Below are 18,100 nucleotides of genomic sequence, written 5' to 3'. Positions count from 1 at the left end.
GGGGAATTAAGAGTGGTTTGATAGGGCTGAGGATGTGACATTGAAAAGTTTTGAATGGGAGTGACATGGCCAGGGCAGAGCCTTGGGAAGCTGACTTGAGTCCCATGTGCAGAATGCATTAGAGATGCTGGCAGGAAGGCCAGGTGGGAGGCTACTGGGGTCATCCAGGGGGGAAGGAATAATGGTAGTCAGAGGCTTTGTGTGTGGCCAGAAGAGGACAGCTGGGAGAAATACTGTGGTGATAGTATCAAGAGGCCTTGGCAACTGGTTGGATGTTGGGGGGGATTGACAGGTCTGGTTTATTGGAAGGCTGGGAAGGGCAATGTGCATAAATAGGGCAGTTAGGTAGTGCAGTGGATAGAGCACCAGACCAGCAGTTGTGAAGTTTCCTCATCCTGGCTTCAGATCGAGCTGGGTAATCCCGGGCAAATCACTTCACCCTGTTTGCCTCAGTTTCCTCATCTGTGAAATAAGCTGGAGAAGGAAATGGCGAACCAGTCCAATATTTCTGCCAAGAAAACTTCCTAAATAGGGCCACAAGGAGACATGACTGAAAACTGATTGAACAACAATAACAAAGCACTTTCATAAGGAAGCTCGGGATAGGGGACAGCTTTCAGAGGAAAGGTGACATGTTCTGTTTTAGATTTGCTGAGTTTGGGGTGCCAGTGGGACACCGAATAGAGCTATCCTGTAGGTATTTAGAGATGAGAAATGGGCTGGAGCCAGGGAGATAAATTGGGAAGCATTCTGCATAGAAGTGCTCATTGAAGCAATGGGAGTGGATAAGACCGGCAGGGGAGAGAGCGAAGAAAGAAGAGGGCCTAGATCAGAGCTTTGAGGGAAGATGAAGCAGGAGAACCGGTGAGATCAATGTCGTAGAAGTCAGAGGAGGAACGAATATCAAAAAGGAAGGAATAATCGGGAATATGAGCTGCTTCAGAAAGGTCAGGGAGAATGAAGATTGAGAAAAAGGTTAATGGATTGAGTTAGTAGGAAGTCACCGATGAGTTTAGAAATGGGAGTAGTGGGGGCACAGAAGCTGAATATTGGGGGGAATTGAATGATGGAGGGCAGAAGCCATGAATCTAGATGATACTTTGTAAAGCCTGACAGTGGCAGGAAGAAATGGTCTCTACTGGAGTGCCCCATGGAGATTACATTTGTAAAGTGCTGAATACAGTGTCTGGCACACAATAAGTGCTTATTAAATGCTCACTCCCTTCTCTCCCCCTCTGGCCTTTGGCCCTGTTCTGCTTAATTTTTTGAATGACTTAGATCAGGGTCTAGATGCAATACGGACCATGTTTACAAATATCAGAATGCTGGGAGGAGCAACTAAGATGGCAAGTGGTCATTCAGAGTCTGGAAGGATTTGGATGAGCCAGAACAAAAAGCCAAATCTAATAATAAGGAATTTAATCAGGATAAATGTAAAGACTGTACTTACATTAAAAAAAATCAATTCACTGGTATGAGATAAGGGAGGCCTGACTAGAAAATAATTTCTGTGCAGAAGATGTAGGCTGCTGTGAGCACCAGGTGAGTCAGGAATGAGACAAAGCAATCAAAAGAAGGTTAACACAGTCTTAATTTAAATTAGAGGCTCATGGGAAGGACGGGAATGAGTTGCACCTCGCCCTGTGTTTGGTGGCCAGGTGTGGGGCATGAAATGGGCAATGAATCCCAAGCCCTATACAAATCAGTCAGAGAAAGTGGGTGATCTAGTTTAGAAAAAGGGAGATTTTAGGGGACATTGTTGTTGTCTTTTAATATCTGAAGGCTACTATAAGGGTGAGAAAATAGATTTATCACAGTTCCAGAGGGCAGAACTGGGAAGACAAGGTAGAAATCAGAAAGGCTTGATGTAAGAAAGATCTTCCTATCAATCAGAACTCTCCAAAAGGAGGAGCCCCTGGAGGCTGGGAGATGCCCATCACAGGTCTTTAAAGGGAGATTGGATGCCCTCGTGTTGGAAAGATGATGTGGGGATTCCTAGGTGCTCCCTGGTGTCCCCATCAGCTCTGAGGTCCTGGGATTCTTGCAAGGATGATGGCTTAAGGAAGGGGCAGGGCCCTGGGAAGGCTCTGGGAGGGTGGTGACCGGCTCTTCCCTTGGGCGTTTTCCCCAGGGGGAGCCATGTTTGCCCTGCAGCCCAGGGGTAGGTGCTCAGAACTTAGTGGGGCCCAAAGGAGACGTGGCCTTCCCAGGCTTTGGACTGCCTGGCCTTCCGGTGAGTGACCGTGGCATTCCCCATTCATCCCAAAGCCTTGGGCTGGGCATCTGGGCGACCCCGAATCCCTCAACCTTAGAGCCTTCCCTCAGCCAGTGGGGGGAGGCCACACCTCGGGGTTGGGCCTCAGGCCCATGTGTGGCCCTGCCTGAGGGTCCCCAGCTGGGGCTCAGTTTTCTCATAGCAGACCCATCTTCCCCGGGGAGTGGGGGCAGCTGCCCAGGCCCGGCCCCCGGGGCGGGGGTGGGGTGGGGTTCTCCTCAGGCAGAGGAGGCTGATCATTCCTCACCTCACATTCTCAGGGGAAAGCTGGGGCACCCGGGCCAACAGGGATGAAGGGAGAGAAGGTGAGTGCCGAGGAGTGGGCAGAGACTTGGGACGCTGGGAGAGCTGAAGATGGCGGCCCCAGGGGATAGCACTGGGGAGCGCAGGAGCCTCGGCCCAGCCTCATTTTCACTCTGCTTTCCTTCCCAGGGTAACTTTGGTGAGATGGGGCCAGTTGGCCAACCGGTGAGTGGGTGGGTTGGCAGTGGGAGGGAGTCTAAAACCGGCTGCCTTCTCCTGGGGTAGGGGACAGGGAAGATGCAGGAGGGAGAAGGCAAAGGGGCGGAGGGAGAGGGTGGAATGGACAACACTGTGGTAGATCACAGGAATTGGGATCCCTGTTGGAACCCCTCTCATAGTCTTTCTCTCTTCTCTCTCTCTCTCTCTTTCTCTCTCTCTTTCTCTCTCTCTTCTCTCTCTCTCTTTCTCTCTCTCTTTTCTCTTCTCTCTCTCTCTCTTTCTCTCTTCTCTCTTTCTCTCTCTCTTCTCTCTCTCTTTCTCTCTTCTCTCTCTCTCTTTCTCTCTTCTCTCTCTTTCTCTCTCTTTCTCTCTCTCTCTCTTTCTCCTCTCTCTTCTCTCTCTTTCTCTCTTCTCTCTCTTTCTCTCTCTCTTCTCTCTCTCTCTTTTCTCTTCTCTCTCTTTCTCTCTTCTCTCTCTTCTCTCTCTCTTTCTCTCTTCTCTCTCTCTCTTTCTCTCTTCTCTCTCTTTCTCTCTCTCTTCTCTCTCTCTTCTCTCTCTCTCTTCTCTTCTCTCTCTTCTCTTCTCTCTCTCTCTTTCTCTCTTCTCTCTCTCTTTCTCTCTCTCTCTCTCTCTCTCTCTCTCTCTCTCTCTCTCTCTCTCTCTCTCTCTCTCTCTCCTTCCCTCCCTCCCTCCCTCCCTCCTTTCTCTCTCTCTCCTCACAGGGGACCCCCGGGGCCATGGGACCTGCTGGCATTAAAGGGGAGAAGGTGAGACTGGAAGTTAGTGATGAGGGAAGGAGGGGGCTGGAGGCCAGTTCATGTCATGTAGATGTATGGGTGACAAGAGTTGGGGAGCAGGGTAGGGAAGGGGGAGGGCGGTTATCTGTGTAACTTTGGCCAGTCCCCTTCTCCTTTCCTCATCTGTGGCACCAGAGGTTTGGTCCTTTCTGGTACTCTATTCTCTGACCCCCTCCCAGGATTTTTCCAGTAGTCAGCCAATGTGAGACAGTCTGCTGGAGAGGCTCTAGGGCTGCCTTGGGGTCAGAAAGTCCTGACTCTGAGGCTCAGCTTACTTAGCTTCTCAACTCCTTTCCCTCCATGTAAAATGAAATGATAATAGCTGGGGGTCTTACTCTACAGATAGCCTAGCTGTGGGGCTTAGTTGGGATTACACAGACACGCACACTCACATACATTGTAGAGTTTAAAGTTCTATGTAAATTACATGGCATTACTATAGTATTTCCCAATTCCAGACTCCAAATCCTGGAGAAACTGGCTTGTCAAGAGCATCTGTCCAGTCGATGCCAAAGTTGGGAGGCGCTGGGAAGTGGGATTGGGCTGGACTGGGCCTGGGGAGGAGACTTTCCCAATGCCCACAAATCTCTGTGCCCGCGCTGCCAGGGGGAGCCGTGTGAGCAGTGCCCTTCCACATCCGAGCCTTCTGGTAGGGCTCTTCCTGGACCTCCCGGTGAGAAAGGGGAACCAGGCCAACCTGGGAGTGGCCAGCCCGGAAAGCCGGTAAGTCCGTCCCCTTTGTCCCTGGAGGAAGAGAACTGGGCCACGGATGGCACCCCCATCAGTGTTCCAAAGGATTTGGAACTTCGAGATGCCAGGGGATAGTAACCCAGCCAGACCCTCCCCTCCACCCTGGGGCTTGGAGGGCCCAGGGGAGGACTGACATGAAGCCCTTTCCTGGGCTCCTTTTCTTTTTTAGGGTAAAACAGGGGAACCTGGATTGAAGGGACAAAAGGTGAGAGAAGGTTGGGGTTTGTGGGAGTCTTGGTGGCAGGGAAGGGAAGGGAAAGCGTTTCTGGTGGGACAGAGATGGTGGAAGAAAGGGAACTGGACCGGGAGTCAGGGGGTGTGGATGCAAATCTTGGCTCTGATACTTACTACTTATGCTTTGAGGGGCGCCTCTTCCCCAGTCTGGACTTCAGTTTCCTTATCTGCAACATGAAGAAAGCTCGCTCACTCAAAGGTCCTTGTAGCTCTAAATCTGATGATCAGGAAGTCTGGTTCCTGCAAACCCCCCACCCCCCCAGGCCCTCCCTATCTTGGCCCCTGAAGGTGCTACGTTCACCCCCATTCTCACCTGGAGAAGTTCCTGCTCCATTGTTCCTCAGATACGCTCTCAGGTCCCACATGGCTGCCTTCCCTGCTCACCCCCTCCACCCCATACAGGGTGACGCAGGGAATCCAGGAGACCCCGGGAAGCCGGGCACCGAGGGACAGCCAGGGCTGTCCGGACAACCGGGGATCAGGGGTCGCCCAGGGCCGAAAGGAGAAAAAGTAAGTGTCGGACACCAACCCTTCCTCTCCCGGTGGCCCAGGGAAAGCCTGGCCCTGCCGGGGGGCGCTGCGCAGGGTGCCCGCTGCCTCCCTGGGGGTGTTGGGTCCGGGTGCCAGTCACCCTCAGTCATGGCAGTTATTCTATAAGGAGGGCCCCTGAGAGAGCTCAGGGCCTAAACAAAATCAGGAAGTCAATGAAATGAGACAGAGGCTCAAGGAAGCAGGCTGCCACGGGCCCTGGGCTTTGCTCTTGGAGAGCTGCCAGAACTAGCACTGGGAGGTGGGCACCATGGAGCCAAGAGGGAGCGGGCAGGAGTCCTGGCTCTGACAGCTCCCAGCCAGGCCGCTGTCTCCCCACCCCCAGGCTTCAGCTTCCCTGTCTGCAAACCAAGGGTGCCGGGGAGAAGGCTTAGGAAGCCGCCGAGTGCGGGAGCCGGGCTGGGCCCTGGGGGACAGGTGGATGCTCGTGAGGAGGGGGTTATGAAGAGAGAAGGGGGAGCGCTCACTGGCCCTGTCACCTAGCTTTCCTGGGCCCGGGGCTCCTCGGCACCTTTCAATGATACCTCCCTCTCGAGGGTGGGAAGACCACTGTGGCCTCCCGGGCCTAACTGGTCCCTGGCACGAGGGCCTGGCCTCAGAGCCGGGATGGGCCCCTGCCCGGATGCCCTTCACCCGCCTACCCCTCTGCCCAGGGAGACGCCTGTGTCGCCTGCCCCACGCTGCAGGGAGAGTTTGCAGATGTCGCTGGGATTCCTGGGAGACCGGGGCCCAAGGGAGACCAGGGCCCGGAGGGCGTGGGCCGTCCTGGCAAACCGGTGAGTCCCCCTGCCCCGTCGGCCCCTTGCCCGCAGCATCCCGTGCCTTCTGGGCCTGGCCCCGGGCTTTTTGTGGCTTTTGCCCATCACTCATTTAAATCCATCTGTAAAACCAACCCGAGCCTGCGCAGCTCTAGGAGGGGACGCTAATGCGAACGGCGATGATGGGGAGCAATGCTGGAAGATCCGAGCGAGTGCGATTACGATCGGCAGCTAATTGGATAAGAAGCAGCACACCAGGGCTGAATGTAAAGGCCCATTCTTGGGCTTCACAAGTTCAGGATGGGAGGAGGCGGGTCTCTGAGAAAGCTCTGGGAGCCCGAGGGCACCGAGGGCACCGAAAGCACGACCCAGCAAACCGCGTCACATGAAGCGCGTCCAGAGCGAGGGCGGCAGTGGCCACACGCAGACCACGCTGTAGAGCCCTGATTTCCGTTCCTGGCCCTTTCCAGGGAGGATGTTTTCAGTCTAGAGAGCGTCCTTCCAGCGTGGGAACACAGGCCCTGAGGAGGGCCCGAGGAAGGACTGGTGGAAGGGACTGAGCATCTTTAGCTAGAGAGGGGAGGAGCTGGGGGAGCCTGTTTGCCAGATCAGACACGGGCAGCCCTAGAAGGTGTGACCAAGGGCAGGGGAGCCGGGGGCAGACGGAGCTTCCTGACACTTGCCCCTGTGTGCAATGGGTCCTTCCTAGGCCAGCTTGATCGCCCTTGCTCTGTCTCCCGGGCTTGGAGGACAGCATTTTATAATGTTTCCTCATTAGCCATTAGTGATGGATGAGACCCAAGGCCAGAGCAGAGAGCCCGGGCTCTGCGCCCGGCACACGCGAGCTGTGTGACCTGCGGACTCTGCACCTCTGGAGGCCGTCAGTCGGGGCCGCTTACGGGTGTATTGTTCTTACGTGGGTCGTGCTAGCTGGCTTCTGGTGTCCTCCCGGGCTGACGGGCCCCTCCGTGTGTCTTTCAGGGACAGCCTGGCCTGCCTGGTGTGCAAGGTCCCCCTGGGCTCAAAGGTTTGCAGGTAATTGGGGACCAGGGATCGATGGGGCAAAGAGGGGGAGTAAGGAGGAAAAAGCCCCTGGATGAGATGAGGGGGCTGAGGAGAGCAGCCTGGGAAGAGGCTGGATGGAGGTTGGAGAATATGGAGAACTGGTGGGATGAGAGCTGGGGAAGAAGATCAAAAGGAGAGGAGGTCCAGGGAGAGAAGGATGGGAGGGGGGCAGGAGGAGCATCCCAGACCACAGTCTCTTCTGTCCTTCTCTTCAGGGCGATCCAGGGCCTCCAGGGCTGTCGGTCCAGGGTCCTCCGGTGAGTTCCTCCTCCCACTCCGCTGCACTTCCTGCCGGACCCCCAGCCGTTGGTCCCCCCCACCCCCCACCAGAGTCCCAGACAGAAGCCTGCCCCCATGGCTTCTCATGGGCAGAACTCTGGGACTTCCACACTGGGCTCTGCATTGCTGGGTGTCTTTGCCCTCTCGGGCCTCTGGGAGTCCTTTTGAATTAAAGTTAGGGGGGGTGCTAGCTTCAATGGCAGCTTTAATACAAAAGAAGGATTGCCTGGATTTAGGGTCAAAAGCTTGGGTTCCAATCCCATCACCTACAGATGCTTTTAAAAGCATTTCTTTTCTTCTTGCACCTCCAAGGCCTCCCCAGATATCTTGGGGTTTTCATCTAGATTTCTTTCTTACAAATCAGACTTTAAGCCAAAATCAATCTAATCCTAATTGGCCAACAGCGGGTCCTGGGCCAAGCCTTGTTTGGTCATTGTTAGGGTCCTGATGGACTCAGATTGGATGTACGTAGCGGTCCTTACTGCTTTGGTCAGAAACTCTGAGGATCTTCCCCTCCCAGATTCACTCATTTGTTTTCTTAGATTTTCCCTTTTTTGGACTAGGTAAAAGTTGATATTTTTTGCCTCAGTTGCTCCCTAGCCTTGATCACTGAATGGGGCCGGCCTCAGTCAAACTGAGCCCTGTGGAAGAGCTTAGCTTAAAAAGGCCGCGGGCTCCCAGGACATCCAGGGCCATCTCCAGTCGTCCTGATCCAAATCTGGCCCCCCCCTGGCTCTGGAGGGAAAGTGAGGCAGGGGACCTTGCCCAATCCTTCGGCACCGGGATCCCGGCTCACTTGCATGAGCGTCCCCTGCCTGGCTTCCAGGAGGACGGACAAACGGCAGCCTCTGTGAGCCATGTGGCACCTGAGCGAACTGGGCAGGTCACCCGGAACGCGGAGCGGCTTGGGCTCCATGGCCTCTGAGGTCCCTCCCAGCTCGGATTCTCTGGCCCGGCTAGGGCTCCTCTCAGCCCTAGTGCACCAGGCGGGTGGTCTGGGGCCCTTCCGGGTAGTAATCTCTGCTCTCTGGTCCACAGGGAGAGGCTGGTGATCAGGGTTTGCCGGGCACCATGGTACGTCTGTCCCGGGGCCTTGGACGGGAGGCAGGGGAGGGCCCCTTTCCGAGGCGCCGCGTGACTCTCTGTTTCCGCAGGGACCTCCAGGACCTCGGGGCCCACCCGGCTACGCTGGAGAGAAAGGCGCCAAGGTGAGCCGCGGGCCAACGCTCGGGGCGCCTCCTCGCTGGCCGGGAGGCTCCCGGGAGGCGCTTCCACTCTGGTGGCTCAGTTTCTTCCTCTGTAAAATGAGTAGGGGGGCTAAGACCCCCTCGTGCTCTGAGGGGCCCTGTGTCCCCTCGCAGCCATGTGATTGTGGCAAGCGGTTCCTTGGGGCAATAATGCCCGTCCTTGCTGACTCCACGTCGTTTAAGGGGAGGCTTTTCTAAACGTGTAACAGGCAGCCCGGCACCGTGGGCCGTGGGCAGACCTTGGAGCGAAGACGTCAGGGCCCCGAGCTGCCCCCTCTAGACACATCCCTGCCCCTCTCTCCGGCTCCCGGGCAAGATGCGGGACCAGGGATGGGCGGCCCACTGACAGGCACACAGGGTCTAGGCCGATATTAATAATAATGGCGTTAACCTGATAACGAAAGGTCTGCCACTCGGGACTCATTGTTAATCACAGTAGCGGCTCTGCTGCGGAGCCCTCCTGCTCTCTGCATGGAGCAGCTCGCACTGGGAGCCCCGGTTAGAGAAGAGCTCAGACCCTCAGCCGCCCCCCAGGCTCAGGGCCGCCTTCACCCGGGTGATCTGTGCAAGAGGCTCAGCAGGGGAACGGCCCCTGGGGCCGGGGCAGGGAGGGTGCAGTCGTGTGGGAGGAGGGGGAGACCCGCGGACAATCCTCAACGGATGAAGCCCTGGTGGCTGCGGGCTGGGTCCCTGCTAGGAAATTCTCCCGGGGGCAGTCACTGGTGCAGGGCTCTGACAGCCGCAGCCCGGGCAGAAGGGGAGGGAGCCCAGGGCTCCCGGAGAGGGGCAGACGCCTGGGGGGACAGCGTCCAGGGCTACGCGCCTGTCGGCTGCTTCCCACTTAGGCTGCTTTAATGATGTGGGAACAGATTGTGATTTGGCCCTCCCCTATAAAAAAGGAAGGAAGGAAGGAAGGGAGGGAGGGAGAGAAGGAAGGAAGGAAGGAAGGAAGGAAGAAAGGAAGGAAGGAAGGAAGGAGGGAAGGAAGGAAGGAAGGAAGGAAGGAAGGAAGGAAGGAAGGAAGGAAGGAAGGAAGGAAGGAAGGAAGGAAGGAAGGGAAGGAAGGAAGGAAGGAAGGAAGGAAAAAGGGAGGGAGGGAAGGAGGGAGGGAGAGAGGGAGGGCTGGCCTCCCTTGGGAGTGATCGTGAACCCCTCCCTATCTGGCTCCAAGCCCCAGCCCCAGGCTCAGGCTCCCAGCATCAGTCTGAGGACGCACTGCTGGCAGGTGGAGGGCCACCTCCCGGGTCATGGCTGCCTCCTCAGGGTCACCTTTGAGGGTCAGGGAAAGGTCAGATGGCCCTTTTCTGGATGCTGAGAGATCAGTGTGGGGGCAGGACCCGAACCCAGAGCTTGGCGAGTTCTCCCTGCCTGGGCTGCGCAGTCTGCCTCCAGTGGCCACAGAAGCTGTCCTTAGGAGCACTTAAGGGCCGCCCTTGGAGACTGCAGGGTTGTCCCCTGAACTTGAACCTTTTTTCCTCCTTTCCTCTAGGGTTCTGCTGGGATGAAAGGTGATGTGGGACCCCCAGGCCCCGCAGGCCTCAGTGTCACTGGCCCCCCGGTAAGAGCACAGTGTCAGGCTGTCCTGCAGCGGGTTGGGAGGGACCCCTGGTCGTGGGACCCATCAAAGCCCTAAAGCCTGAGGGGCGGCGTGCTGGGCTAACACCTGCAGCAGCCCCTGGTCTCCTGCCCCCCAAAGAGAGGCAGAGGGAACTGGGGTCTGCGGGCAGAGACGCTGCTGGGCAGGGGCTTCAGCCCGACCACCGAGGCATCAGAATGGGGGATAGAGACGGGTCAGGGGGACTCAGCTGGAGTCCCAGCAGGAGGTGAGCGGGTGGAGAAGACAGATGACAAATGTGAGGCCGTCTGACCCTCCTGGGCCTCTTCTGTGCAAAGGAGGATGCTGGGCTAGCCCTTGAGATCTCTCTCAGCCCTGGTGAGGTCATCAGCCCTCTTGGAGAATGAAGGAGGAACAAGAAAACAAAAGGATGCTTCTGAGAGCCTAGGGCCTCCCCTGCCTCCCCCGGCTTTCCTGCTGCCCCAAGGCCTCGGGTTCTCTCAGGGCTTGGTTCAGCCTTTCCTGACCTCCCCTATAGTCACCGTATTCTGTGTGTACTTGTCCCCAAGACCCTGGGCCTCCAGAGCCGGCACACAGGAGGTGCTTATTAAGTGTCTATAGGATCATAGATTCCGACTGCAAAAGGGCCTTGGAGGCCATCTGGTCTCAGGTTTATTTTATAAATGAGGCAAAAGAGACAGTAAGGCAATGAGTGCCTGAAGCAGCATTCGCACCCAAGCCTTCCTGGTGCCAGGACCAGCTCTCTCTGTACTACATTGCACTGTGTGTGACTGAAGCCTCGGAGAGCCTCGGCCCAGAAGGAGCAAAGTGCCTTGGGGAGGCCTCCGGGGAGGAGGTGGAGGCAGGGCCCTTGGGGCCTAGTCCTGACTGGTGGGACTCCCACCCGGGCACATCCCTACTCTCTGAATCTCGGCTTTCTCATGCCCCCCACCCACCTCAAAGGGGGGGATCTTTCCAACCCCAGTGCATCCAGAACTTTTCCTTCTCCTTTTATCACGGAAGCAGCCTCAACAGCCTCTTCCTTTCTTCCTTCTCCAGGGCCGGGTTGGGGCTCAGGGGCAGCCAGGGCTGCCGGGGGCCAGCGGGACACCGGTGAGTAGCTCCCCTAGGGTCAGAGCTGGGGCTGGGCTGCTTCCTCCACCTGGGCCGCTCACCAGCTCTGCTTGTTTCCCCAGGGAGAAAAGGGAGCACGTGGAGAAAAGGTGAGTGCTCCTGGGCCAGATGGGCCCCCCAGCACTGTCTAAGTGCCGCAGCCTCCTGCCATGTGTCTGTCTGTCTGTGTCTATATGTGTCTGTCTGTGTGTGTGTCTTGTCTGTGTGTGTGTTTGTGTGTGTCTGTGTCTTGTCTGTGTCTGTGTTTGTGTGTTTGTGTTTATCTGTGTGTCTGTGTCTTGTCTGTGTCTGTGTTTGTGTTTGTGTCTTGTCTGCCTGTGTGTGTGTGTTTGTGTTTATCTGTGTGTCTGTGTCTTGTCTGTGTCTGTGTTTGTGTCTTGTCTGTTTGTGTGTGTCTGTGTATGTGTTTGTGTGTATCTGTGTGTCTGTGTCTTGTCTGTGTGTGTGTGTGTCTGTGTTTGTGTTTGTGTCTGTGTCTTGTCTGTCTGTGTGTGTATGTGTCTCTGTGTTTGTGTGTGTGTCTCTGTCTTTCTGTGTCTGTGTCTGTGAGTATGTCTGTCTGTGTGTCTGTGTCTGTCTGTGCCTGTGTCTGTGTATCTCTGTCTCTGTGTGTCTCTGTCTCTGTATGTCTATGTCTGTCTGTCTGTCTGGCTGTGTCTATTTGTGTCTGTCTCTATTTCTGTCTGTGTCTGTGTCTGTCTGTGTCTGTCCCTGTCTTTTTTTGTCTGTCTGTGTCAGTGTTTGTCTCTGTCTCTGTATCTGTGTCAGTTTCTGTCTGTATCTGTGTCTGTCTTTGTTTCTGTCTGTCTGTGTCTGTCCCTGTCTCTGTTTCTGTCTGTCTGTGTCTGCCTCTGTATCTGTATCTGTGTCTGTCTCTGTTTCTTCTATCTCTGTCTGTCTCTGTCGGTCTATGTTTCTGTCTGTGGTTGTGTCTGTGTCCATCTCTGTTTCTGTCTGTCTTTGTCTGTCTTTGTGTCTGTCTATGTCTGTGTCTGTGTCTCTCTGTTTCTGTCTCTGTTTCTGTCTGTATCTGTCCCTGTCTCTGTTTCTATCTGTCTGTGTCTGCATCTGCGTCTGTCTCTGTCTCTGTGTCTGTGTCTGTCTCTGTGTCTGTGTCTGTGTCTGTTTCTGTCTCTGTGTCTGTCTCTGTGTTTATCTGTGTCTGTTTGTGTCTGTGTCTGTCTGTGTCTGTTTCTGTTTCTGTCTGTGTCTGTCTCTGTTTCTGTCTGTCTGTGTCTGTGTCTGCCTCTGTATCTGTGTCTGTCTCTGTGTCTGTTTCTGTCTCTGTGTCTGTGTCTATCTGTGTCTGTGTCTATTTCTGTCTCTGTGTCTGTGTCTGTGTCTGTTTCTGTGTCTGTGTCTGTGTTTGTTTCTGTCTCTGTGTCTGTCTCTGTGTCTATCTGTGTCTGTTTGTGTCTGTTTGTGTCTGTCTGTGTCTGTTTCTGTCTGTGTCTGTCTCTGTTTCTGTCTGTCTGTGTCTGTGTCTGCCTCTGTATCTGTGTCTGTCTCTGTGTCTGTTTCTGTCTCTGTGTCTGTGTCTATCTGTGTCTGTGTCTATTTCTGTGTCTGTGTCTGTGTCTGTGTCTGTGTCTGTTTCTGTGTCTGTGTCTGTGTTTGTTTCTGTCTCTATGTCTGTCTCTGTGTCTGTTTCTGTCTGTCTGTGTCTGTCTCTGTTTCTGTCTGTGTCTGTCTCGGTTTCTGTCTGTCTGTGTCTGTGTCTGCCTCTGTATCTGTGTCTGTGTCTGTTTCTGTTTCTGTCTCTGTCTCTGTGTCTGTGTCTATATGTGTCTGTGTCTGTTTCTGTCTCTGTGTCTGTCTCTATGTCTATCTGTGTCTGTCTGTGTCTTTTTCTGTCTCTGTGTCTGTGTCTGTTTCTGTGTCTGTCTCTGTCTCTGTGTCTATCTGTGTCTGTTTGTTTGTGTCTGTTTCTGTCTGTCTGTGTCTGTGTCTGTCTGTCTCTGTCTTTCTGTGTCTGTCTCTGTTTCTGTCTGTCTGTCTCTGTTTCTGTCTCTGTGTCTATCTATGTCTGTCCTTGTCTATGTCTGTCCCTATTTGTGTTTGTCTCTTGTTTCTGTCTGTCTCTGTGTCTGTCTGTCTGTGTCTGTCTGTGTCTTTTTCTATCTCTGTGTCTGTGTCTGTTTCTGTGTCTGTCTCTGTCTCTGTGTCTATCTGTGTCTGTTTGTTTGTGTCTGTTTCTGTCTGTCTGTGTCTGTTTCTTTCTGTCTGTGTCTGTGTCTGTGTCTGTCTCTGTCTTTCTGTGTCTGTCTCTGTTTCTGTCTGTCTGTCTCTGTTTCTGTCTCTGTGTCTATCTATGTCTGTCCTTGTCTATGTCTGTCCCTATTTGTGTTTGTCTCTTGTTTCTGTCTGTCTCTGTGTCTGTCTGTCTGTGTCTGTCTGTGTCTGTCCTTGTCTGTCCTTGTCTGTGTCTGTCCCTATTTGTGTCTGTCTCTTGTTTCTGTCTGTCTCTGTGTCTGTCTGTGTCTGTCCTTGTCTGTGTCTGTCCCTATTTGTGTCTGTCTCTTGTTTCTGTCTGTCTCTGTGTCTGTCTGTGTCTGTCTCTGTTTCTGTCTATCTGTTTCTGTCTCTGTATCTGTGTCTGTCTGTGTCTGTGTCTGTTTCTGTCTTTCTGTGTCTGTGTCTATTTCTGTCTGTGTGTTTGTCTCTGTATCTGTGTCAATTTCTGTCTGTATCTGTGCCTGTTTCTAAGTCTGTATCTGTCTCTATTTCTATCTGAGTCTGTGTCCATCTCTGTTTTTGTCTGTGTGTCCATCTCCATTTCTGTGTCTGTTTGTGTCTTTGTCTGTCTCTATTTCTGTTTGTCTATGTCTGTGTCCATCTCTGTTTCTGTCTGTGTCTAGCTGTCTATTTCTGTCTGTGTCTGTGTCTATGTCTGTCTCTGTATCTGTGTCAGTTTCTGTCTGTGTCTATGTCTGTCTGAATCCGTGTCAGTTTCTGTCTGTATCTGTGTCAGTTTCTGTCTGTGTCTATGTCTGTCTCTGTATCTGTGTCAGTTTCTGTCTGTATCTGTGTCAGTTTCTGTCTGTCTGTGTCTGTTTCTGTCTCTGTGTCTGTCTGTTTCTGTCTATCTGTATCTGTGTCTCTCTATATGTGTCTGTTTCTGTTTGTGTGTATCTGTCTCTGTTTCTGTCTGTCTGTGTCTGTGTCTGTCTCTGTATCTGTGTCTGTCTGTGTCTGTCCCTGAGTCTGTTTCTGTCTGTCTATATCTGTCTATGTTTGTGTCTATGTCCGTCTCTGTTTCCTTCTGTCTGTGTGTGTCTGTGTATCTGTTTCTGTCTGTCTGTGTACAGTGTCTGTGTGTCTCTGTGTTTGTCTCTCTCTGTTTCTGTCTGTGTCTAGCTGTCTATTTCTGTCTGTGTCTGTGTCAGTTTCTGTCTGTGTCTATGTCTGTCTCTGTATCTGTGTCAGTTTCTGTCTGTGTCTATGTCTGTCTGAATCCGTGTCAGTTTCTGTCTGTATCTGTGTCAGTTTCTGTCTGTGTCTATGTCTGTCTCTGTATCTGTGTCAGTTTCTGTCTGTATCTGTGTCGGTTTCTGTCTGTCTGTGTCTGTTTCTGTCTCTGTGTCTGTCTGTTTCTGTCTATCTGTATCTGTGTCTCTCTATATGTGTCTGTTTCTGTTTGTGTGTATCTGTCTCTGTTTCTGTCTGTCTGTGTCTGTGTCTGTCTCTGTATCTGTGTCTGTCTGTGTCTGTCCCTGTCTCTGTTTCTGTCTGTCTATATCTGTCTATGTTTGTGTCTATGTCCATCTCTGTTTCCTTCTGTCTGTGTGTGTCTGTGTATCTGTTTCTGTCTGTCTGTGTACAGTGTCTGTGTGTCTCTGTCTCTGTGTTTGTCTCTCTCTGTTTCTGTCTGTCTGTGTCTGTCCCTGTCTCTGTTTCTGTCTGTGACTGTGTCCATGTCTGTCTCTGTATGTGTCTGTTTCTGTCTGTCTGTGTCCGTGTATCTGTTTCTGTCTGTCTGTGTGTGTCTGTGTGTCTCTGTCTCTGTGTTTGTCTCTCTCTGTTTCTGTCTGTCTATATCTGTCTATGTTTGTGTCTATGTCCGTCTCTGTTTCCTTCTGTCTGTGTGTGTCTGTGTATCTGTTTCTGTCTGTCTGTGTACAATGTCTGTGTGTCTCTGTCTCTGTGTTTGTCTCTCTCTGTTTCTGTCTGTCTGTGTCTGTGTCTGTTTCTGTCTGTCTGTGTCTATCTATATCTGTCTCTGTTTCTGTCTGTCTGTGTCTGTGTCTGTTTCTGTGTCTGTTTCTGTCTGTCTCTGTCTATCTGTGTCTGTGTCTGTGTCTGTGTCTGTTTCTGTCTGTGTCTGTGTCTGTTTCTGTCTGTCTGTGTCTGTCTGTATCTGTGTCTGTTTCTGTTTGTGTCTGTGTCTATCTGTATCTGTGTCTGTTTCTGTCTGTCTGTGCATGTCTCTCTGTCTGTGTCTGTCTATTTCTGTCTGTCCCTTTCTCTGTTTCTGTCTGTCTATATCTGTGTCTATTTCTGTTTCTGTCTGTCTGTGCGTGTCTCTCTCTCTGTCTGTCTGTCCCTGTCTCTGTTTCTGTCTGTCTGTATCTGTCTGTGTCTTTCTGTCTCTATCTGCCTTTGTCTCTGCCTCTGTCTATCTGTCTCTATCTCTGTCTCTGTCTGTCTGTGTCTATGTCTATCTGTGTTTGTCTCTGTCTCTGTTTCTCTTTTGTCTAAGTCTATCTCTGTCTCTGTGTATGTCTGTCTGTATCTGTCTGTGTCTGTGTCTGTCTCTCTGTTTGTCTCTGGCTGTCTCTGTGTCTATTTCTGTCTGTTTCTGGCTGTGTCTGTTTCTGTTTCTGTCTCTGTGTGTGTCTCTGTTTCTGACCGTCTGTGTCTGTCTCTGTGTCTATGTCTCTTTCTGTTTGTGTCTGTTTCTGTCTGTGTCTGTATCTGTCTCTTTCTCTGTCTCTGTGTCTGTTTCTGTCTGTCGGTGTCTGTCTCTGTGTCTGGGTCTGTCTCTTTCTCTGTTTGTCTTTGTCTCTGTCTCTGTGTCTGTTTCTGTTTGTCTGTGTCTGTGTCTGTCTCTTTCTCTGTCTGTCTCTGTCTCTGTCTCTGTGTCTGTCTGTTTCTGTCTGTGTCTGTGTCTGTCTCTTTCTTTGTCTCTGTGTCTGTTTCTGTCTGTGTCTGTCTCTTTCTCTGTTTCTTGTCTGTTTCTTTCTCTGTTTGTCTCTGTCTCTGTCTCTGTGTCTGTCTGTTTCTGTCTCTATGTGTGTCTCTGCTTCTGTCTGTTTGTGTCTGTCTCTGTGTCTGTGTCTGTTTCTGTCTGTCGGTGTCTGTCTCTGTGTCTGTGTCTGTCTCTTTCTCTGTTTGTCTTTGTCTCTGTCTCTGTATCTGTTTCTGTCTGTCGGTGTCTGTCTCTGTGTCTGTGTCTGTCTCTTTCTCTGTTTGTCTTTGTCTCTGTCTCTGTGTCTGTTTCTGTTTGTCTGTGTCTGTCTCTTTCTTGGTTTGTCTCTGTCTCTGTCTCTGTGTCTGTCTGTTTCTGTCTGTGTCTGTGTCTGTCTCTGTTTCTCTCTTGTCTGTCTCTTTCTCTGTCTCTGTCTGTCTCTGTGTCTGTGTCTGTTTCTGTCTGTCTGTGTCTGTTTCTGTCTCTTTCTCTGTCTCTGTCTCTGTGTCTGTCTGTTTCTGTTTCTGTCTGTGTCTGTGTCTGTCTCTTTCTCTGTTTGTCTCTGTCTCTGTGTCTGTCTGTTTCTGTCTATGTCTGTGTCTGTCTCTGTTTCTCTCTTGTCTGTTTCTTTCTCTGTCTCTGTCTCTGTGTCTGTGTCTGTTTCTGTCTGTCTGTGTCTGTGTCTGTTTCTGTCTGTCTGTGTCTGTGTCTGTCTCTTTCTCTGTTTGTCTCTGTCTCTGTGTCTGTCTGTTTCTGTCTGTGTCTGTGTCTATGTCTGTCTCTTTCTCTGTTTGTCTCTGTCTCTGTCTCTGTGTCTGTCTGTTTCTGTCTGTGTCTGTGTCTGTCTCTTTCTCTGTCTCTGTGTCTGTGTCTGTGTTTCTGTCTGTGTCTGTCTCTTTCTCTGTTTCTTTCTTGTCTGTCTCTTTCTCTGTCTCTGTCTGTCTCTGTGTCTGTGTCTGTTTCTGTCTGTCTCTTTCTCTGTCTCTGTCCCTGTGTCTGTGTCTATTTCTGTCTCTGTGTCTGTGTCTGTTTCTGTCTGTCTGTGTCTGTGTCTGTTTCTGTCTGTCTGTGTCTGTCTCTTTCTCTGTTTGTCTCTGTCTCTGTGTCTGTCTGTTTCTGTCTGTTTCTGTCTCTGTGTCTGTCTCTTTCTGTTTGTCTCTGTCTCTTTCTCTGTCTCTGTCTGTTTCTGTCTGTGTCTGTGTCTGTCTCTTTCTCTGTCTCTGTCTCTGTCTGTTTCTGTCTGTGTCTATGTCTGTCTCTGTGTCTGTTTCTGTCTATGTCTGTGTCTATGTCTGTCTCTTTCTCTGTCTCTGTCTCTGTGTCTGTTTCTGTCTGTGTCTATCTCTTTCTCTGTTTCTCTCTTGTCTGTCTCTTTCTCTGTTTGTCTTTGTCTGTCTCTGTATCTGTGTCTATTTCTCTCTGTGTATCTGTGTCTGTCTGTGTCTGTGTCTGTTTCTGTCTGTCACACACACACACACACACACACACACACACACACACACATTCACATTCCCTTTTCCCGGCTTTGCCACAGTGGGCTGGTTCCCCCTTCAGGACTGGAAGACCTGGCCTCTGAGAAACACATCTTGGTCTTGTATTAGTGGACCAGGCTCTTCCCACGTTAGTCTCCTCATCTGTAAAATGGGGATGGTTGTACCTCCTACCTCACCTGTGAACTCTACAGGGCTTGATAAGCACAGGCTATTCTTGCCTTTAAGGAAGGAGAGCCATAATGACAAGGGCACTCCATAATCATCCTCCCCTCCCACCTCCATGTTTGATTGAATGTCTCACCTGGTTCCTTCTAGCAGGGGGTGAGGGGGTGGGGTTGATAACAGGGATGGGATCCTGATCCCTGGGAGGCACA

The 18,100-nt window shown here is 52.1% G+C and overlaps 1 protein-coding gene across 4 annotated transcripts in view; it reads left to right on the top strand.

The window, feature by feature from the left end:
- Positions 1–18,100, top strand: part of COL16A1 (collagen type XVI alpha 1 chain) — a 76,928-nt gene that overhangs the window by 22,724 nt on the left and 36,104 nt on the right. For all 4 annotated transcript variants that reach the window (XM_051987778.1, XM_051987776.1, XM_051987777.1 and 1 more), the window contains 15 exons: positions 2,132–2,233; positions 2,536–2,580; positions 2,708–2,743; positions 3,460–3,504; positions 4,141–4,257; positions 4,454–4,489; positions 4,921–5,028; positions 5,721–5,843; positions 6,807–6,860; positions 7,106–7,147; positions 8,208–8,243; positions 8,324–8,377; positions 9,906–9,974; positions 11,031–11,084; positions 11,168–11,194. In XM_051987778.1, the coding sequence (XP_051843738.1) occupies positions 2,132–2,233; positions 2,536–2,580; positions 2,708–2,743; positions 3,460–3,504; positions 4,141–4,257; positions 4,454–4,489; positions 4,921–5,028; positions 5,721–5,843; positions 6,807–6,860; positions 7,106–7,147; positions 8,208–8,243; positions 8,324–8,377; positions 9,906–9,974; positions 11,031–11,084; positions 11,168–11,194 (948 nt within the window). The remainder of the gene's footprint in view (positions 1–2,131; positions 2,234–2,535; positions 2,581–2,707; positions 2,744–3,459; positions 3,505–4,140; positions 4,258–4,453; positions 4,490–4,920; positions 5,029–5,720; positions 5,844–6,806; positions 6,861–7,105; positions 7,148–8,207; positions 8,244–8,323; positions 8,378–9,905; positions 9,975–11,030; positions 11,085–11,167; positions 11,195–18,100) is intronic.

Source organism: Antechinus flavipes, chromosome 3 (genome assembly GCF_016432865.1).
Source record: "Antechinus flavipes isolate AdamAnt ecotype Samford, QLD, Australia chromosome 3, AdamAnt_v2, whole genome shotgun sequence".
Taxonomy (NCBI): Eukaryota; Metazoa; Chordata; class Mammalia; order Dasyuromorphia; family Dasyuridae; genus Antechinus; species Antechinus flavipes.
This window is presented reverse-complemented; position numbering and strand designations above follow the sequence as displayed.